Here is a 21,081-nt window from a genome sequence, read left to right as displayed (position 1 = left end):
GCGCACCTTAATCTGACGCGAGTCATCTACTAAACGTCAATTGTGTGCCTTAATTTGTGGCTTTTCCACCCGAGGCCACCACTAAGATTACGGTAAGACAAACAAACAAAGACAACAAATACAACAATAAAAGTCACTATTAAAATAAAAGAAGCAATGAAAACGGTAACAAATACATGCATGTGGAAAATTGAAAAATTTGAAATGCAAACGCATGGAGCTGAATTGAAAATCTGAAATCGTATATCGGTAAATTTAGAGCGCAGCCAATGTGGCCATTGTGGCAAATGTGGTAAGTGAGCGTTGATTAGGTAAGTCTTGTTGTGGCAGTTGAAAAACACAGAAAGGATTTTAAAAAGCACATAGAACTGAAACCGCGATTGAGTTGGGATATGCTTGTATCTATGTATATAAGTAGTACAGGTGGGTCTGTCCATATACAAGGTGAAGCAAAATTAGGCTTTCAATTTTCTTTTTGAATAACTTTTACTAAACCAAAAAACATAAAAGGTTTTGAGGGATGGGAATTTTATTTTGATCTTCACGCGCTCTATTGCTTATCTCTTTGCCCACAGCTGTTTAGTTTACAAGTTATAATCGTTAAAATTATATTTTGGAAAGAATGTTTTACAACAACGTGGGAGAATAGGAAAAACTACACTCTTTAAGAAAGTCTTGCTTCAAAGCTCAACAGATTTGTGTGTCGCTCTATGAGCTTCAAGTGACTTTAGCACTTCGAATTTCATTATGAACTATCTTCATCTTTGAGCCAAAGGAAAACATGGCAGTTTTAGAAGAGAACCGTAATATGGTTTGTAATGAAATTCATTTAAATACTGGAAGACTCGATTTGTATTTACGGCCCATCCATTTAGTTTTAAATAGATACAGCTAGAAGTTGGATGAAATAAGGAATAATAAAAATATTCTAAAGATATGACGTGCCTTTTCTTTTGTGCGTAACTTTCATTCAGCCGCGAAACACAGACTAAAAAAGTTGATTCCAATATTAGTCTCTCCTCTGCGATCTTCACATCACTGTCATAGAAAAAATCGCCGTTCTTTTAATTTTTTTATCTCGCGTATAGTAAAAGCTCAGTCAGACTGAATTTAACCTAACTTTCAGGTTAACTCAACTTTATTAATAATCAAATTAAAAAAAATGTATACAAAAATTTCGTTTTAGGAAATATTACCTTGAAAATCCGTTATTTTTGCGTAACATTTTTGCGCAGATGGTGTAAACTGTTTATGGTCGATCTTTAGCTCCTGGGTGATACTATATATATATATAATTGGCGCGTACACCCTTTTTGGGTGTTTGGCCGAGCTCCTCCTCGTATTTGTGGTGTGCGTCTTGATGTTGTTCCACAAAGGGAGGGACCTACAGTTTCAAGCCGACTCCGAACGACAGATATTTTTATGAGGAGCTTTTTCATGGCAGAAATACACTCGGAGGTTTGCCATTGCCTGCCGAGGGGCGAGCGCTATTAGAAAAATGTTTTCCTTAATTTTGGTGTTTCACCGAGATTCGAACCGACGTTCTCTCTGTGAATTGCGAATGGTAGTCAGGCACCAACCCATTCGGCTACGGTGGCCTGGGCGATACTACGTCTACTAAAATACCGGCCAACATCGATTTTTTCTGTAATTTTATCGACATTTTCTTTAATACCAAAAATGCGGAATCAACGAAACCAAAATTGGGCGTAATTCCTTGTATGTTATCTGTTACAGTATCGGCACCACAATCACCATTCACAATTTCAGCGGTCCGACTTGAATTTTCGCCTTTATCAAAGAAAACCTGTGAAATATACCGAATTTAGAGCTGGATGCCCCACAATGGTTCAATAAACTAAAAGCAATGAGAGGATCGTGCGAACAGTTAATTTTTTTATTTATTTATAAGCCGCTCAAAATATGTAAGAAGGCATATTTTTCCCTTGAACAGAATGGCATCTACGAAAATAAATGTGAAAAAAGTAAAACAAATTTAAATTATTTTATTTTATTTAGGTTTTTTTTATATAAAAACATATAATATTTAATATATAATTTATTTTATTTTTATTTAATTTTTTTGATTATTTTTAGTTTTTGTTCATTCAGTTTTAATTAATTTTATGAATAATATTTATTTTACTTCTGTTTTTTGTTTTGATTTCTGCTTTGGCAAAAAAACAAAAAAATAAATGTGCAGTGTGCTAGAATTATGAGTTATCATATTTTATTTACTTACATTTCTTGTTTTAATTTATTTCATTTTGTTTTACTTTAGTTTATTTTAATTCATTTTTTTAAGTTTTTTTTTTTTTGATAATTTATAATTTATTTATTTTTTGTTCATTTTATTTTATTTACAATAGTTTTATTTAATTTTATGAATTCTTTATATTTTATTTTATTTAATTTTTTTTTTTTGCTTTGTTTTGTCTTCTGCTTTTGCAAAAAACATAATGAAAAAATATGCAGTGTGCTGGAAAATTATTGGATATTTTACGTTTTGAATTATGAGTTATTTTATTTCATTTCCTTTGTTTTAATTTATTACATTTTAATTTACTTTATTTCAATTGCATTTATTTTACTCAATTTTTTTTTTATATAATTCATAATTTATTTTTTTACTATTTTTATTTAGTTTTATCTAACTTTATGAGTTTTATCCATTTTATTTGATTTTATTTTATTTTTGGTTTTGTAGTGACTTCCGCTTTGACAAAAAAATAATGAAGTATGCAGTGTGCTAAGAAATTATTGGGTTCAGTTGAATTATGAATTACTTTATTTTATTTCTTTGGTTTTAATTTATTTCATTTTATTTTACTTAATAATTCATAATTTATTTATCTTTACTTTTATTTTTTTACCATTTTTAGTTTATTTTATTTAGTTTTTTTTCATTTTGTGTATTTAATTGACAGAAAAATAGAATTATGAAAAATGTTGTATACTAGAATTATGAGCTATTTTGTTTTGTTTAATATTATTTTTTAGCTTTATTTAATTTTGTGAGTTTTATCAACTTTATTTGACAGAAAAATAGAATTATGAAATAGGCTGTATGCTAGAATGATGAACTATATTTTTTTATTTAATATTATTTTTTTTAATTTTATGAATTTTATCTATTTTATTTCATTTTAATATATTTTTTGTTTTGTTTTGACTTCTGTTTTAACCAAATAATGAAGTATTAGTGTGCTAGAATTATCAGCTATTTTATTCTATTCAAATTTCGCTTTTAATTTACTTAATTTTATCTCACTTTATTTTATTTTAATTACCTTTTTTCATAATTTATAATTAATTTTTTATTTTATTTTATTTTATTATTTCCATATCATAATAATTCATTTTACTTTACTTTACTTTATTTCATTTTTTTTTTGCTTACTTTGATACACGTATGCCTTATTGAATTTTTTTCCTTTCGAAGTTTTTGAAAATTAAATTTTCTCACGAAGATTTCAGAAAGCATTCTTCTGAAATCCTTTTACTATATGGAACTTTTTCTCCCTGTACACATTTTTTCCAGTTTTAAAACTCACTTTTCATTCTGACACTAGCCCACCTACGGGATTTTTACTAATACTACATGTAAACAAACATTAAACGAAATCTAAAGGTATGTAAATATGCATATCATGTCGGCCGCCCGCGCTAAGTGGCTTCCGCGATCTACTCTCGCTCGCATACTCATATATGTATGCACTCATACACACATACACATATACGTTGATTCGTGCATGTTATTCGCCCACCCACTTGCCACAGGTTGATTGGCTTTACGTCGTGGCGCCCACTTGTTCCCGTTCAATGGCCAACTGCTTAGGACTTGACGTGATTTTCATGTTTCACTTTAATATTTTACGTTTAAGCTGTCGCCAAAACCAACATCACAACGATTTTTTTGTTTATTGACAGCGATGATAATGGCCAACATCTACGCTAGCAGCAAGCAAATGCACACACGTACCTACACGCATACATGCATACATAAGCAGTAAATGAACACATTAGCACACACGTCACACAGCGTCCACAAATTATCGAAACTAGTTCAGTAGTTTGATGTTGGGCAGTTATTCGGCGTTCACGAACGCAGATTATACACACATGGGTATATGTATAAGTACGTATGTATGTGTGTATGTTCAAATACCAGTACGATATGTAATATATATGTAGATATTAAATGGCTTTGGTATGACTAATCTTTACCAACCTAATACAACTGTCAGCGCTTTTGTCTGCCACGAATCGCTTACACTGCTGCCCGTTTTGAGCCCAGGCGTTTTAGCCTCTTTCCTATTAAAACTTAAATTGCAATCATGAAACGTAAAGCGAAATAAAGCAAATAATGTCGTTAAAATTCGACTTTATTTGTCAATGCCGTAAACCCAATTTTCGCTCGCGTACAAGGTTTTTCTTTCGGCTTACAAATTAGCAAACGAGTTGTGTGTTTCCGTTGATGTTTTAGTTGGCTTTATATTTGACATTTTCGCGCTTTGCACTTTCTTTTTAAATATTATAAATTTTGTATTTTATTATTATATACGTCTAACTTTTACTCACCACAATCAAGTCGTTGTCACGACTGGTGGACACTGTAGCACCGAGCCACTGGTACGACTTTCGTTCGATAACGTCGCCATAGGTGTTCCGATGATTTCCTGTAAGATATGCAAATAGGATTAGAGATAAAATTTAACATTTTTTCTTAATTACACTTTAAATTACATTGAAAGCGCAAGCGCAATTAAGCTTCAAATCACAAATGTATGTATACAATTCAAAATATGTTTGTATGTGAAAAATAAATACATTTTTGTGAATTGCAAATGGATTATTTACAAATGCATTTTGGAAGTGAAAATTGACTGCAAATAAATTTGTTGTAGATTTTTTTTTGTGTTTTTACTACTAAGCGTGTTTGTGTGCGTATTCTTTTATGTACAATTATATGGATTTGATGGGCATTGAGTAGCCCGAGGTATCACTTATACAGGTTTTTGTACAAAAGGCTCTCGAAATTGTTAATTTTTTTTTTTTGTTATTGTCATTCTCCAAGTAAACATCTTTGTGCAACTTAAGCATTATGGACTTTAGCTCAAACTGAGCAAATTTTTTTAGCAAAAGATGAGTTTTGAATGCAAGATTTGAATAAAAGTTGCCTGAATTCGCTCTTCAAACATTTCTCTAAGTAAATTCGCACTCAGTCTTTGAGATTAAGCGCTTCTTCCAGTTGATGTCTATGGCAATTCTCAGTCCAGCTGAATAAAATCTAACCTAAGAAGAAGCCTTCGATAGTAAGTAACTATGGTGAATTACCGCAGCCAATGGCTCAATACCAAGAATGCTATTGAGTGCCCTATTAGTCTCTATAACCAAACAATACCAATTCGAAAGCAGCTATCGAGGATAGCAGAATCCTGAACAAGCTAGCTTTTCAATGTGCCTCAAAGGTGTAATGACACAATCCTCAAAAGTGCGCTGCGGATAAAGTCACGAGGAAAGCGCAAAAACATCATTTATATTGAAATACAATTTTCAGTCTAAAACCCGTATTGAGACATACCCTCTTATGAGCGAAACATAATGAAGAAGAATTGTACAATATCGAGAATGTCTTGTGAGAAGTATGACCGAAAGACGTTCCTGAATTCGTTGAAGAGTTTAAATTGGGCATGAATGACTGTTATCCACTTGAAAAACTCAGTCTCTTATCAAGAAAACATTTGTTCCTGGTTTCAGGTTTTGATCCAAGATTCATTCAATGAAGCGGCTAAAACAGTTTATCTTTGCTTTCGACATTTGCGATAGGGAATTTACGTTGTCAGTTACAATTGCATCGAGCGAACGATCATTTTTTACTTTAGGAAGATTCAAAATCTATCCACGCAATAGGACTGAAGAAGAGCGATTGAAAGGACTGGCGTTATTCAATACTCATATAGATTGAGGAATTTAGCAGTGGTAAAGTATTGGCTATTCTAGCAAAGAAAAAAGGAGAATGCACATGATACTCTAAATACATACGGTTTGTTAAAGGCGTGTCATTTTGCTTGTGTAAATGTACATTAAAAACAATTTCACTACAAATTAAAAATATTTGCACACACGTAGATTTCAAGTAATTCAAAATTTCCATAACCTATAAATCCAAGTTTCAAGCTTAAAACCAATTTTCATCAAAACTTCAAACTTTTTAATCAGAATTTTTCGTTCAGTTTATAGCCCATTGTACTGTGGTAAGAAAAATGGAAGCTTGAAGTAGCTCACAAATTGCTTCGATTTTTAACATTTTTTTTTTTTTTGCTGGCGGTCTTGTGCATTTTCTCCATATAACAATTCCTGCACATTTTTTTTTTGTGAATTTTGTTAATATAATTGTTTAGTCTTGAAACCTGGATTTTGTACACATGGGTTTGGTAGAGGAGTATGAACAATATTTTTGTAAAAAATTATTAAAATAAATATTTGTACCCAGAGTCAGTAATGTGTAACCCAAAGACAGCCTTTAATGAAATGAAGTCAAAATCATATTTTCACGGCGAAAATTGGCAATAATCGTCAACAAGTTGCTGTGTTTTAGTTAATCAACGCGCTGAATGTACTTTATGTCGGCCTTAAGCTGCAATTAGTGGTGCCGCAACCATAACGCCATAGCCATAACCATAACCATAGGCTCAACATTACAGCATGTCATGCAATAATTGTAAACAGCTGATATTGACGTAGAATTAATGACAATATTTGCAGTTTTTCATAAAAACACGGATAATTTACCACTAAGTCATTTAATTTTTCGTCGTACATTTCTAATATTCAAATTTTGATCGCAAATATCAAAACAAATGTGAAGTATTCCACATCTACTTACAGTTACGGGGAAAACCCAAAACCCAACAGATACGTACGGCTACGGTTATGCCTTGGCTATTCCCTGAATTGTAATTTTAGAACGCACAGCATCAAAAGCTTGTCCGAGCTAAATTTCTTGCTATTGTAGCTAAAAGTTCATAACTTTCACATTTGTGTTTACATTTTTTATTTGGATTCGAGTTCTGAAAAATTTTCCCATTTGGTTATGTAGTGTGTGTTTAAAAAATATGCAGAAGAAGTGAATTAGGGAAACTGCAAATATTTGAAAATAATACTGAATATATAGATTTTTAATAGAGTAACCATGGATCCAGGATTCGAATTTTTTTCGGACCCGAAAATTCGGCATTTTTATTTGCCTAAAATCCGCAAATTTTCGGGATTTGTAATTTCCTATAAAGCATATGAAATGGAAGAATTTCCTTATATAGCAAAAAAGGCAGCATTGACCAACTTTTTAGTAAATTCAAATATGTCTGAACGTTTTTACTTCACTTTGCTTTTTAATATAAAAAATCATACATACGAATGTATGCAAAAAGTTACACTGACTTTCTTAACCTTTTTTAACATGGCTAATGTTAATACTTTCCGCTTATTCCGCTGAAATTGTGCGACTTTAAGAATTTTTTTTAATTTTTTAATTTTGTTCATCAATCTTTTTCCGATGCACCTTAAATTACTATATCAGATATGTACTCGCCAAGTATCATTAAATGCGTACACATTTAACTATTGCCTTTCGTTTCCTTTTTTAATGAAATAAATTTAATTTAAAACAAAAAAGAGTACTTAAAACCCATTTATTTATTATATGGTAGCAGGTTTTTCAAATGGCATATATGAAATTTCTTCGAATTAATTTGGTGCAAAATAATGAATATCTAAATTTCAGAATTAATCCTGATAATAATGTAATCCTGAAAATCTCGAGATCATACAAATCGAAAAAGTGTACGTCTCTAATGTGTATACAAAGCTTCTTGTGTACAAATGTAAAAATTAAATGCTTTTCAACAGAAAAATTTTGAATTTCAATAAATATTTGCAAATAAGTGTATAAAATTTGTGAGTGCAAAAGTGCAAATAAATTTGTATAATTACTTGTATAGTGCAAAACACCGAAAAAAGCAACACACAGTCGCTAGACACTTATGTGCATACACAGGTATCTCCACTAGCATTACCTTTCAAGCGTATGAAGCATTTACTTAATCCCTCTATTTTATTTTTAATCGTATATTTCGTAGACAGGAAGGAAGAGAAAAATTTATCAGCAGTCATTAAAGGCAATAAAATCAGCGGAACTCAAAACAAAAGCAAAAACCAATACGAGTAAAGTTTTGCACACTTCGTTCAAAGACTTTTTTACATTTGCTGCACAGCGTTTGCGCATTTCCTTTCCGATTCGGCGACATCACGCAAAATTGACACAATCAAAAAGTGGTTGCGAATAAAGCAGTAGCTGGTGCGACTGTCAGTTTCGTCACCACTGTTCCTCTTCTTTGAGTTTTTTTTCACAGATTTTGCAATGCAAACGGCAAACGGCGATCGACGCGTGCGATTAACTATGCAATGCACGTAGTTTGCGTCACTGTCAACATGGTGTGTACACCTAATGCTCAGCCACTCAGCCATCGAATCAGTCACTCAGGTACTGTGAGCTATTTGGGTACCGGCAGCGTCTGTCCGCCAACGACCGCTTGGCGGCAATGCGACGGCAGTTTGACGTTAACGCATGCGCTCGCCCATTCATCAACCGCTGCGCCGCCCAACCTTGGCTGTGCAAAGGAGGAAGGCGCAGTTCTTGCATTAGCGCAAGTATATAAATTTATGTTTCTATATTTATAAGTTACTGTAAATATTTATGCATACACATACACTTGTGTATGTGTGATCTTTTTTTTTTGTTGCACGTAAGTGCTGACATTGAACGGCAATATATTGCACATTAAGCACTTAAGAAAAACAAAAACAACTACAAACGACCAAGTACGCGTAGCTGATGATACAGATGCAACTGAAAGTGAATTAGCGCACAACACTTAGTGCCATTGCATCAGCTACTTAAGTCAAAAGCCTCAAGCCGCCGCCCCACCAAACAAAAGGCCAACGACTATTCGACCGCATCAGCTGATGTGCACTCAAGAATTTCATTAACACTTCGTCAGCTTACTCGCTATCCAGGAGGCAAGCAAAAGTCAGCAATCCGCCAACCAACCAGCCAGTTAGACAGAGCATCCGCCGGGAAAAATGTGCACATCTGTCGTGCTATGCTCCGCGCCGTCTGTCTCCCACTTTGCTTGACTCGCGGCACCAGGCACTGCACTTGAAGACAGTTTGCTGGCTGGCAGTCTGTTGGTTAGGTTAGGGGAGCAGGGGTGGCCCATCGTGTGTGAATTGCATGTGCAGTTGAGTGCAGCTAATAAACATGAATTTGCATTTTTATGGCGCTTTTAGTTGTATGGCGGATTGGCTTGCTGCCTTGCGCCGATTACGCGCTGATTGCGGTACAAAGTTATAGTAATGAACCGCAAGCGAAAAAATAGGAAAGGAAGAGGCACATACAAAGCATAAAGAAAATTCTAAAATCCGCAACAATAAAAAACGGGTAATAATAAAAGAAAAAAGGGAAAAGTTACAACTGCTTGCCGATCGTTTGTAGTCGCGCTGAAAAATGTGTAATCTGCAGATGAATGGACTGCACGCGATTCGATGGATGTTAACGAAGCAAATGAGCACTGTAAATACGCGGCATAGTTACAGGCGGCCGCAGTCAAATTTGCATGCGCACGCTGCACAGTGAAGCATCTTACTCATTCGTAGCAATCAATTTGATAACTTTTCTCTGAAGCATAATATGAAATGTCTCGATCGAGCGGGTCCGTAATTAAAGAGATATTTCTAGAACCTCCTTACAGCCGTCAATCAGATTCCATTCGCTATTCCAAACAGTTGTATCTACGTATAATAGAGATTACCCTTCTGGCTCTACTTCTGTCCGTATCGTCTTTTTCGTAGCGAAATATCTTTAACGTAGAATAATTATTTGGGTTAATTTTAAACTCTCGCTTCACTTACCCTGAGCGATTCCATGTCAAGTGATCTAAGTATTTTGGACATTGCCGTAATTTTTCTGAAAGTTGGTTTAACTATAAACTTGAATATAATAAACTTTTCAAAAAAAATATTGATTTTAAAATTTATTCATTGAGATTTATTCAAGCCAATTTTTTTCATTTTTTTTCTCCAGTTCTTTTTGACATTTAAAAAAAAATTTTAGGATAAAGAAGAACTTAATTTTTTTCTGGTTAAAAATTTTTGGGATTTTTTTATTGTAATTTTAGAAAAAAACACCAGGCCTACAAATAAATCAATTTTCAGAAAAATGTTCATACGTCAATGATTGTTTGTATTTTTTTATTCTAGGTTCTTTATTACCCTAAAACCATTTTCTAAGAGGGCAAATGTACCTATACACATATTTATCTAAACCCCTGAGCAGTGCCGCAAAATCCCAAAGTGTAATTACAGTGATGCTCATTAAGGCGATTAAGGAACGTCTTGACACTTTAGTGAACTCAAATTGTGTTAAATCGTCTATTATTAACTAAGGCTTGAAAGTGTGAAAAAGAAGAGTTCCCAGTCTTAAATGAGAAATAAAAGAACCCCATTGGAATTGGTTTTTGAAGCCTAGGTTTTCCAGTTCAATGCTGGACGATTTAATATAACTGAAAATTGATGCTCGCCTTCTCTTATCCGGCTCCTTAGTACCTTAATTACTATTTGCAGAGCTCAAAAAGGTGAATATATCGATCTGCAGTGAGGCTATTTATTTTAGTAGGAATAGGTGAATCTTATTTATTAGATTACAATGATAGATTACAAGATTGCGACATCCGTGAAAGTGTTTCCGGTTGCAACATAACAATTGAATAAACAGGAAAGAAAACGGAGTTGTAGGGAATACTCGCAGTCATACAATAACAAAACAAACGAATATAAGGATTATATTATTGCATTAGCAATTCAGCAAAAGATTACACCTAGCATATATATTAGGGTGGGTCGATGTAAAAATCGCTCATTGCTCTGTGAAAATCGTATTCTAGGGATCAAAATAAGAATTCTGATGTCCCCCAATTTGGGTCGAACGAAAAATCCCACTTTGAGCCATTTAGAGTTCTCCAATCGAGTCCAAATGTATGACCGACCACCACTAACTTTGGACGGCCGATCCACCCATGCCAGTGGCACACCCCCTGGAACTCCCCTGGGGGGTTCCCCATACAATCATTTCAAAATATCACCATTTTTGGCCTTTACATGAGAAAAGAAACTAAAAAGTTCGACCCAAATTGGGGGACATCAGAATTCGTTTTAGAGATATGGTTCCTTCGGCAAAGTTTCTTATTTTGATCCCTAGAATATGATTTTCACAGAGCAATGGGCGATTTTTTTGCCTCCCCACAAAAGACACTAAAAGTTCGACCCAAATTGGGGGGTATCAGATTTCGTTTTAGAGGTATGGTTCCTTCGGCAAAGTTTCTTATTTTGATCCCTAGAATATGATTTTCACAGAGCAATGGGCGATTTTTTTGCCTCCCCACAAATCGACCCGGCCTAATATATATATTAAAAAATATGTTTACTACGAATTTTTTATGTCTTGAAGAAACAAGTGCTTGTACTGGAATCAATGTTCCAAATTCGAGATGAATAATGTGACATTGAAATGAGCCACATTGGAATCGATAATCTTGTCTTGCGCCTATCACTACTCAATATCCATATTTAGATAGTCCCTGACTTTTGAGTCCACTTAATTCCACCTCAAAACTTCTACCACTGTACGCATCACATTGCCTCAATGAATGTCGATTTCCCAGACCGCAATGCTGTGATTCGCAGCGCATCGACACGTCTTCTGATCGCACGTTCCAACCCAGCCAAGCTTCCGTCTGTATGTTTGTCCGTCCGCACGAATACAAAGTGTTGAAATTAAATTCTATTTTGCTCGTTAAGCTGGCATTGTAGGGGCAATGGTTCGGCTCTGTTTGCTGCACTTCAACAGACAGCCATAACTCCCATAGTAAAATCAACGCAACAAAACCAAGTCTGCAAACACCGAGAACGTATCGGCGTGCCGTGGACGTGTATCGACAAGATGTTCTGCATAAATTTTCTACGCACTTTATGCGAAAACTATGCAAATGCGTGCACACGCTCCGCTCCGTCTTGTTACTATGGGTTTTTAATGTTGTTTTTTTCGATTTTTTTTTTTTTTGTTTAATTTTTTATTTTTCTTGTGGCGGCACCCGCTTCTCTGAATGGCGGTGCACATGCAGCCAACCAGCAATTGCTGCATTGCCACAAAGCGTATAATTTTATTTGCGCATCCGCTGCGCTATTTTGACGGCTGTTTGCGCGATGGCAACAGCCGCACCTCGGCCACAAATTAGCGGTAGCGTTGCGGTGGTAACGGCAGCTGCTCTGCTGTTGTTGGGGTGTTATAAATTTAACAGGGGTGTGGAGAGGCGAAGTAGAAGTTTTGGCAAGCAGTAAATAGTAGCAAACAGTCGCAGCCATTTGTTGCTCCTGCCGCCGTATGTTGTTGGCTTCTGGCTGCTGCCAGTCCATTAATGGCAATGTGCAACAAATCAGCGCGCAGCAATTTCGCTGACTACTCGGATGTGCATTTATTTATGATTTGCAGTTGTTTGCAAGTGAAAAATTTATATGCACACACATACAAATGCAATCGTATGGACTGGTGTGCATACGGCAAACTGGACACAACGAATGGACTGTTGAAGCTGCTTTCAACAGCAACCAGTCGTTACGCCCAAGCAGCAGGGTCGCCGGCCACCAACCGCAGCCGCTGCAAAATGTGTGAAATGTGTCGATACTCGTAAGATCGTTGAGATACGCTTTATTGGCATTTTACCTTTAGATATCGGAAATATGTATGTATGTAAGTAGATAAGTAAGCAGCCTGTTTGTGTGGGCACTGAACGGCATCGTGGGCAGTGCACACGGCACGCGGTTCCGCTGCGTCGCTTTAATGCCGTGTGGGCTGTTATGGATTTTACTCTCTGATTATTTTTATGATTGTAGAAATAACATAAATCAGTTGCCACCACTGATGGCATCCATGGCTGTGTGTGCGTGCGTGTGTGAGTGTCTCTATCGCCCTGACACTAAGTGAGCGGCCCAGATCATGACCGTAGCAAATGAAGATGAAAGCTTTCAATTTCAATTTCTACCTTTCAGATTTTTCAGTTTTTATTTTTATTACGTTTTTTGTTGCCTCATTGTAAAATTTATTTATTTTTGTTTGCTTTTACCAACATTTCTTACTACCGCTTCTATCAAAAATATGCACGAATGGGGTCGCCAACTTCCCACTATGCCATCATGCATCACCCCACTGCCAATGAAAGATGAAGATGTCTTTACCACCGTCACGTAGTAAGGTGGCGTGAAAATGTAAATTATATGATTTTATTCTTAGCCTACGCCGATGATGGCGAGCAATAAATGATTCACAAATATATGTATGTATGTATGTACGATGTATTCTGCTCTGTAAAGAATAGACTTGATGCGCTTTCATGTCAAATTCCATGGCCGGTGGTGCAATGTGGCGTGTGTGGCATGCAACCAAATCACTTTGCGGCGTCAGCTAATTATACGCTTCGAGACAGAAATGAAAAAAGAAAAACAAAAACAAAAAACTGATGATGGCATGAAAATGACAAAGACATTACTCTGTGTTCTTCAAACGCATTAGAAATGCGCCAATTGGGACGGTTAGACATGCTGTTATTATATTCCAGCATCAAATTAGCTTTTGTGTGACTACATAATTGGGTTACATAAATTAAATGAAAAATTACATATTTATTTCTATTCATCAAAGGCAAGACATTTATGTGAGCGCTTTAAAGACATCTTTTTACTCCTTAAAGTATTTTGTAATTCTTGTAATATTTTGTATAAAAAATTCACACTCTTTATTTGCTCAGTTTGCTGTTGTTGTATATTTTTGTGCTTAGTTTTTAGTGATCATTTTTGTCAGTATCAGATATAAAAAATTATACAACATACATTTCTAAAGAGTATCAAACACAAAGCAGACACTCGATGGAGGAATAAAGGTGCAATCAGACATGGCAAGTAAGGTGTCATCTGTTGCACCGGAGCTTTTCCGACTACTTCAGGCCCGGCACTAGATGCTCTGATTGGTTTACCACCACTTGATGCTTTCATCCGAGGAGAAGCCTTGAAGGCCATCTGCAGACTGAAACACAGTGGGAACTGGTACGGCCCTTGTCCGGCATTGGCACACAGAGAAGGCATGGACATCGATCCAACGATTCTCTCCATGCCCCTTGACTCCATGCCATCAAGGGTCGTACTTGAAAAGAGATACAGTGTAGTGCTACCAGAGGCTCAGTTGTGGGGAGACTCAGAAAATGAGCCCGGCAAACACCGTTTTCGCATTTTTACGGATGGCTCCAGGACCGAGCACGGCTCCGGCTCTGGGGTCTACGTGGAATCCAGCGGGACAAAACTGCACTTTGCTCTGGGAATGCATGCATCTGTGTTTCAAGCGGAGGTGTATGCAGTTCAAGAAGCGATGAACTTTGTTGTGGAAAAACGATGGAGAGGCAGATCCATATGTGTCTGCAGCGATAGCCAAGCAGCGCTTATGGCCTTAGACAGCCCTCAAACCACATCAGGGGTAGTGAAGTCCTGTAAATCCAGGCTGAACTATGTCGGCAGACATAAAAGCCTGATACTAACATGGGTCCCGGGACACGTGGGTATCGCGGGTAACGAGACCTCTGACTCCTCCAACTTCTTTGGCCCAGAACCCGCTTTGCCACTCCCCTCTGCGGCCATCACGGCCACGTTTAGCAAATGGGTAACTACTACCCACAAGCGAGCTTGGCAGGCTGAGAGAGGCTGCAGATGGACAAAACTGATGTTACCGGTCATGTCCGATCGACTGCCGCAAACCCTACTGTCATTAAGCAGAGGGGAGTGCAGACAGCTGGTTGGACTGATGACGGGCTACTTTCTGTGGGCAAAGCACATGGAAAGGTTGGGCATCTCAGACAGTGTACTCTGCCCAGCTTGTGAAGAGAAGGATAAGACAGCGGACCACTTCCTGTGTGTCTGCCCCGCCTTCGCTCGAATCAGGTTTGAGGTCTTTGGCACTGATGTGTTAAGAAGCGACCATCTTGGCTCCTTGGCACCACAAGATCTACTCAGATTTCTTCGGAGATCGGGTAGATTTTAAAGAAAATTAAAAGGGAATCCGAGTGTAGTACTATGGACTCAATTAATGTCTGAGTGCTGGACTTGCTAGTTGCTTTCTCAAACCAATCGCTCAATGAGAATCTGCTTTTATGAAATGATAGGAATTATCAGAAAGCGAAACGATTTGGACAGGGACTTTGAACTTGGTACCCTGACACTGGCAAGTTTTCCTCTTTCTAGGGCGTACTGTACTATTCGCGAGTTACGTGCGACAGTTTTGCTGAATTACAGTGAGAAACGAGAGCTAAAATAAAAATATATTACTCAAACACATGCACTCATATTTCTTTTAAGCCAGGTTTTCATTGTTTGCACTGAAAAATATGCAACATCAACTGACGAACTATGCAAAGTACTTTAACATCAGTGACGCTCCTCTTTCTACTGCGTCATTGGCCACAAACGCACACGAGCATGAACTTTAAGATCCGTCGCTGTTCTTTAAAAATAAAATTGGACTATTTTCCATCGAAATTAAAAAATTTATTATATCTGAAGACTTCTCAAGAAATTTTGCAAGTGAATAACGATTCCCCGAAAAAATCAGGCTTAAAAAATCTTTTTGCAGTGCTTACTGTATAAGGAATAAAATTAACGATGACTAAAAATGTTGAATTCATGTTTTATTTAAAAAAAAATTAATTAAATATTACACCTCTGAAAGCACGAACTTTAAAAATAAACATTCTATGCATAAAATGTGTCAGTCTGACAGGAAATGTAATTCAAAAAACTATTTAGCAGCCAAGTTAGGGACAGAAACGTCTTGCAGTGGAAGTGTGAAAAAATCTCTCCAATTGCAACGCGGTGCAATGCACAGTAAATTTATAAACAAAAAATTGTTTAGCATAGACAGTTTCAGTAACAAAATTTCAACGACCGGATGTGATATTAAAATATACCGGAAAGACTCGTCCAATCGACTAAAGCGGCAGAAAAATATGTGATGCAAATACTGAGTAAGCGACCAATAAAAACAAGACCTCAGATTTAATGTGCAGACCTCAGAGTTAATTTGCACAGTTTGTTGTACTTAGGTATGCATATAATTTTTTATGTATTATTATTTTTTTTTTGTAGTTATGGCTGAAAAATTCTCAAATACAAATAGTTGTAGCTTGATTTTGCTCACATTACGGTTGTATGTGGCAGCGTGAATGAAGAATGATGAGAGAAGTCCATTTAGCCATTTATGTCCGTCTGTCCGTCCGTCCGTGGCCACTATAAGTCGAGCAAAAATTTGCCCCCTCAGTCTACATCATCAGGACTACAAGATATAACTCTCATTGCCTATGAGTTTTTTTTAAGCAAAAACAGCCACGCGCAATTTAATTTTACTAAAATGTGCGCAAGTTCGATTCGAGCCAAATTTAACCTTTCTTTATAATTTTTGTAGCGTTTCAACTAAAATTGTCAAGCTTGTAGGTGAACATTTCTACTGAGAAGTCCATTGGGGCTATAAAGTTAATTGCTAATAAAAAAAGTTTTTACTTGATTTAATCTAAATATTATAAACACTTTCGTAAAGAACTGACAGAAAAGGGTTTACTCAGTTGCCATGATTAGAAAAATTTCAATTATCGAGCTAAAAACTGAAAGTCTTTTATAGTACTCCCTCTTTAATATTTTCATCACATGAAAGTAGGGATTGTATTCCTATTTTCTTATCATCCTCTGGCGATTACTATAATCCTAAGCATTTGTAAATCGTAGTCTTTATCGTCCAGCTCTGTACGCTGCCGTGAAATATTCTTCCGTTTCGCATAACACAGTGGCTGTCAGAAATTAACTACCCAGCCAATATGTCCCTTACATCCTCAACCCCTTATGTGCATCTTTCAGTTTTCATATTTTAACATCTGTAATTTTCGTGTCTTTATTGAGTAATTCTTTTTCTACACTTTTGTAATAAAGCAATTACACTTTCTCATGGGTTTAACTGGTGTCACTTTTATTATGTGAGAATTCTAAAATTCTTTTCCTTCCCATCCTTAAGTCATTTAAGAAATAATATCTTTTTGTAAAAAAAAAAAAATATTTATTAAAAATTTTTTATGAATTTTTTTTTTTATTTTCTTTTTCATTTTTATAGCTTTTTTAATTTATATATAATAATTTTTTTTAATATTTAAATATTTATCTAATTTTCTTCTTTTCTTTTATTTAAGAAAAAAACTGTTTTTCCTGTTTTCATAAGTTTGAGCATTTGACATAAAACGTTTTTTGTGAGTAAAAGCATTATTATAAATATTTGTAATTTAGCGCTTGATTTTCCAAAAAAAACAGCAAAATGCTATTTTTCATTGCTTTTTAAAATTTTCATCAAGAATTGTTAATATTTTTTAGAAGAAAAAAAAACGACAGTCCTTGAATGGATTTTATCTGAGGTTTTGAAACCACTTTTTCATTTGCTTTGCAATCAAAGGCTGATGAGTTATCGATGAACGAAGATAAAATGATTCTTTTTGCTTCAAAACCCGATATTTTTAGCAAGAAGTAGTCGTATCCGAGGCTTATAAAAAACCAAATGGAAGTAAGTTATCTGGCTCTTACAAAAGCTTTGTCGAAAAGTATTCCCAAGTACGTGAGCCCAACATACAAGCCAAAGGCGAAACAAAAGTTGATTTGCTCACACCACTTTTTATGCTTCCATGATAACCGTTGTTTGGAAATCTTTGTCATCAAAATGTCTCAAAACTAGAGTCTAAAAGCTTCACACTTATTTTTTTACAAGTCCCGCGACTATTTTTAACTGAGATATACATATGTATATGTATAATCGCTCAAAACTTGAAAATTTTTTTCATCCCTTAATTTTTGCCACTGAATTATTTGAAGAATGAAAAATAAGTAAAAACCGAACATATCTTTAATTTATTACAATATAAAGGAGCCTAATTGATGTCGAAAGCCCCCGTCAAATTTAGGTATATGGCATAAAACATAGCGGTCACCGTAGACGACTGTGTTGGTGCATAACTATCATTCGGAAGTCCACTGATTCGAAACCCCGGGAACGAATCACAAATTGATTCCGATTGTATTTCTGCTATGAAAAAGCTCTTCACCAAAAAACCATCTCCAGTTTGAAGTCGGCTTAAAACTACAAGTCCTTCTATTAGTGGAACAACATCAAGGCGCACACAAAAAATAGGCGGGGGACCTTAGCTAAACTCCCAAACGTGGTGTTAGCGCCAATTATTTATGTGCATGGCATACAATTTCCCGAGCTCCTGTTCAAAAAGCAAATAGCGCTTCTTATTTTTCTACTAACTATACAATATCGCTATTGGAAACTTTTCACAAGTAATTTTTATTTTCTATAGGGTCTAAGAATATTATGTATGGTTAAACTGCTCTGTTTTGCACCAAGTTAGCATGAAGACACTTTTAGGCCGTAAGCATTTTGCGATATTTTTGTCAAGATTTGAACTCTCGTTCAAGCACCTTTAATATATCGGACTCCCTTTCAACGCTCTGAAAACGATTCGATATATCCTCACTCAATATATGAATACTCCAATGGAATTTATATATAAATTCTTTCTGTAGCAGGAAATTGAAAACTAATTATATAAGGAATTTCTTCATTCAGGGAAAATATGTCACGTAACGTAAGTAAGCCCCGTCTTGAATGGTTGTATTATTTATGCACGTAGAAGAAAAAGACTCTTTTTAATGCCACAATTATGACAAATCAAAACAGGAAAATAATCGAAATTTTTATTTAATTTGCTTCACATTGAGGATGTATGACTGTCACGCACATTTGAAGAATTGTAATGTTTCAGAGTTTTGTGCCACTCGAAACTACTCCAATTTTAGCTCATTAATTTAGTATGGCTTGAACGTGGAGAAAAATAATAATTGTTTTTCGCTACGACGGTTATTGAAAATTAAGGACTTATATAATGTAAAAGCCCACTTGGACAAATAATCAAATTCATCTATAGGGATACCATGCAGCTGACAACAGGGTGAAGAACAATCAAAAGGCAAGAAGGAGGAGATGATTTTGGATTAGCGCCCCCGTCTACCAGTAACTATAAAGATCTCGCGACTTTGCACGTTTGTGTACTAACTCAGTACTCGCTGAGTTGACGCGAATCACATCTTTCTAGGAGCAGACCACAGATTCTCAAGGGAACCCCAATTCGCTAATTTCACGAGGAAACCATCTTGAAAGTCGGCTATATGGATAGCTCATCAGCCCAGCAGTTTCCCCATCAATAGATTTATTTACGCTGCTAATTATTTGAAATATTCTAGTTAAACGCTTTATAATCAGAAATCGATAAGTAACTGATTTTTAATATTAAAAATATCGAATATCCGCTTTTGCATTTGCGGGATTTACATACTTCCAGTATTTTTATTTGCAGCAGTAAATCGTATTCTTATTCCCAAAGCCATAAAAAAAGAAATCAATACCTACTATAATCAGCATTTTAAAATCTTTTTTTCAACTTTCAAGCAATTCACATTGAATAAAGTATTTTTTTCATTTACTTGTGAAATTCTACACTCCTCGTATAGTTATATTTTCCGCCTCTTTTTCACTAATTTTTTTATTTATATATTTTTTTCGGCTTCTTCACCGGTCACTCACTTACCTGAAGAATCAAATTTCACCAAATTGCAGTCACCGTCAATCATACCACACTTGAAGACGGCACCCGCCTCTACCACACCCTGTTGGTATGAAGAGGTATCGAATTTAGGAGCGCCAACAATTAACCTGCAACGAAAAATAATTAAGAAAATAATAAAATTAAAATGTTGTTGAATTAAATGGCACACAAGGCCACCTTAAAATGCTTGGTCAAGTTTAAATAATTATTTCTGGCGGCCTTAAAGTTATTGACCTTAACTAATATTATAAGTTAAATTTATTGTAGTTCATTTGATATGAATAAGAAGTTGTTTGGTTCTCAGAAAACACCTAGAATGGGAACAAAAATATTATTAAATAATCTATAAAATGTTACTAATGAGGGTTGTGTAATACTACGACAAATGGTTCAATCTCTTTCCTTATTAAGATTATTAGAGTCAAAAGCATCCGACATGTTTTGCTTGTATTTGCTTTAATAATAAGCTTATAAATGCATTTTTCAGACTCTTAAGTGGATTACAGAAGCATTCGGATGGGCTAAGTCTGGTTGAACTTTCGAAAAGAAAACAAATTTAAAAAAACTGCTTATTTTAAAGCAGTTGCCACTTGCCATCGAAGACGGATAAACTTTGTATTACTATACGAGAAACTATTTATTTAATATACTGATTGACTCAACACAGAAGAATAGAGAAGAATCAGCGGGCCTACGTGCTGACTAGAAATCCTCCAGGACTGCCAAAATCATGCCTCTCTCATATAATGCAAAAAACTGTCTGTTAAGAGTAATTTATAGAGTATGAGAGTGTTTTATACCCTCTCACGCTATAAAAATAGGACTTATGCTGCGTTAATCATGCCTTGCTTGTAACGAATGCAATATTAAAGGTACGATCCCCCATTCTTCAAATCGCGACTAAATTGTCTTAGCTCTGATTTCCTGCACTTAGTGAATTATATCGAAGATCGAAATACCAGCAATCTAATAAAGTTTGTTAAACCGTGCATCAAGAGTAAAATCTATAGCCCATACATACATTTCTCTTGTGCCCACTTCTGGTCCATAGTAGATCATTCTTGATCAGCCTATCTCGAAAGCCAGTACATAAAATTGAAATGTGTGTGGTATAAGTGTTTAGGTCAGATTAGGAAAACTAAAATTCGTTTACCTTTTTTGACTTCTGAAACCTCATTAGTTTTTTCGTGCATTCATATTCAAAAGTGCTCCCACAATTTGTATTATTTCT

General features: G+C 35.4%; 1 protein-coding gene across 7 annotated transcripts in view; it reads right to left on the bottom strand.

Moving 5' to 3' along the window:
* The window catches only part of LOC129236788 (integrin alpha-PS2), a 131,734-nt gene that overhangs the window by 46,376 nt on the left and 64,277 nt on the right, over window positions 1-21,081 (bottom strand). For all 7 annotated transcript variants that reach the window (XM_054871015.1, XM_054871018.1, XM_054871016.1 and 4 more), the window contains exons 3-4: window positions 19,833-19,957; window positions 4,582-4,679 (exon numbers count right to left, since the gene is read on the bottom strand). In XM_054871015.1, the coding sequence (XP_054726990.1) occupies window positions 4,582-4,679; window positions 19,833-19,957 (223 nt within the window). The remainder of the gene's footprint in view (window positions 1-4,581; window positions 4,680-19,832; window positions 19,958-21,081) is intronic.

Source organism: Anastrepha obliqua, chromosome 2 (assembly GCF_027943255.1).
Source record: "Anastrepha obliqua isolate idAnaObli1 chromosome 2, idAnaObli1_1.0, whole genome shotgun sequence".
In the NCBI taxonomy this organism is placed as follows: domain Eukaryota; kingdom Metazoa; phylum Arthropoda; class Insecta; order Diptera; family Tephritidae; genus Anastrepha; species Anastrepha obliqua.
The sequence above is the reverse complement of the archived record's forward strand: the minus strand, read 5'-3'. Positions and strand labels throughout refer to the sequence as shown.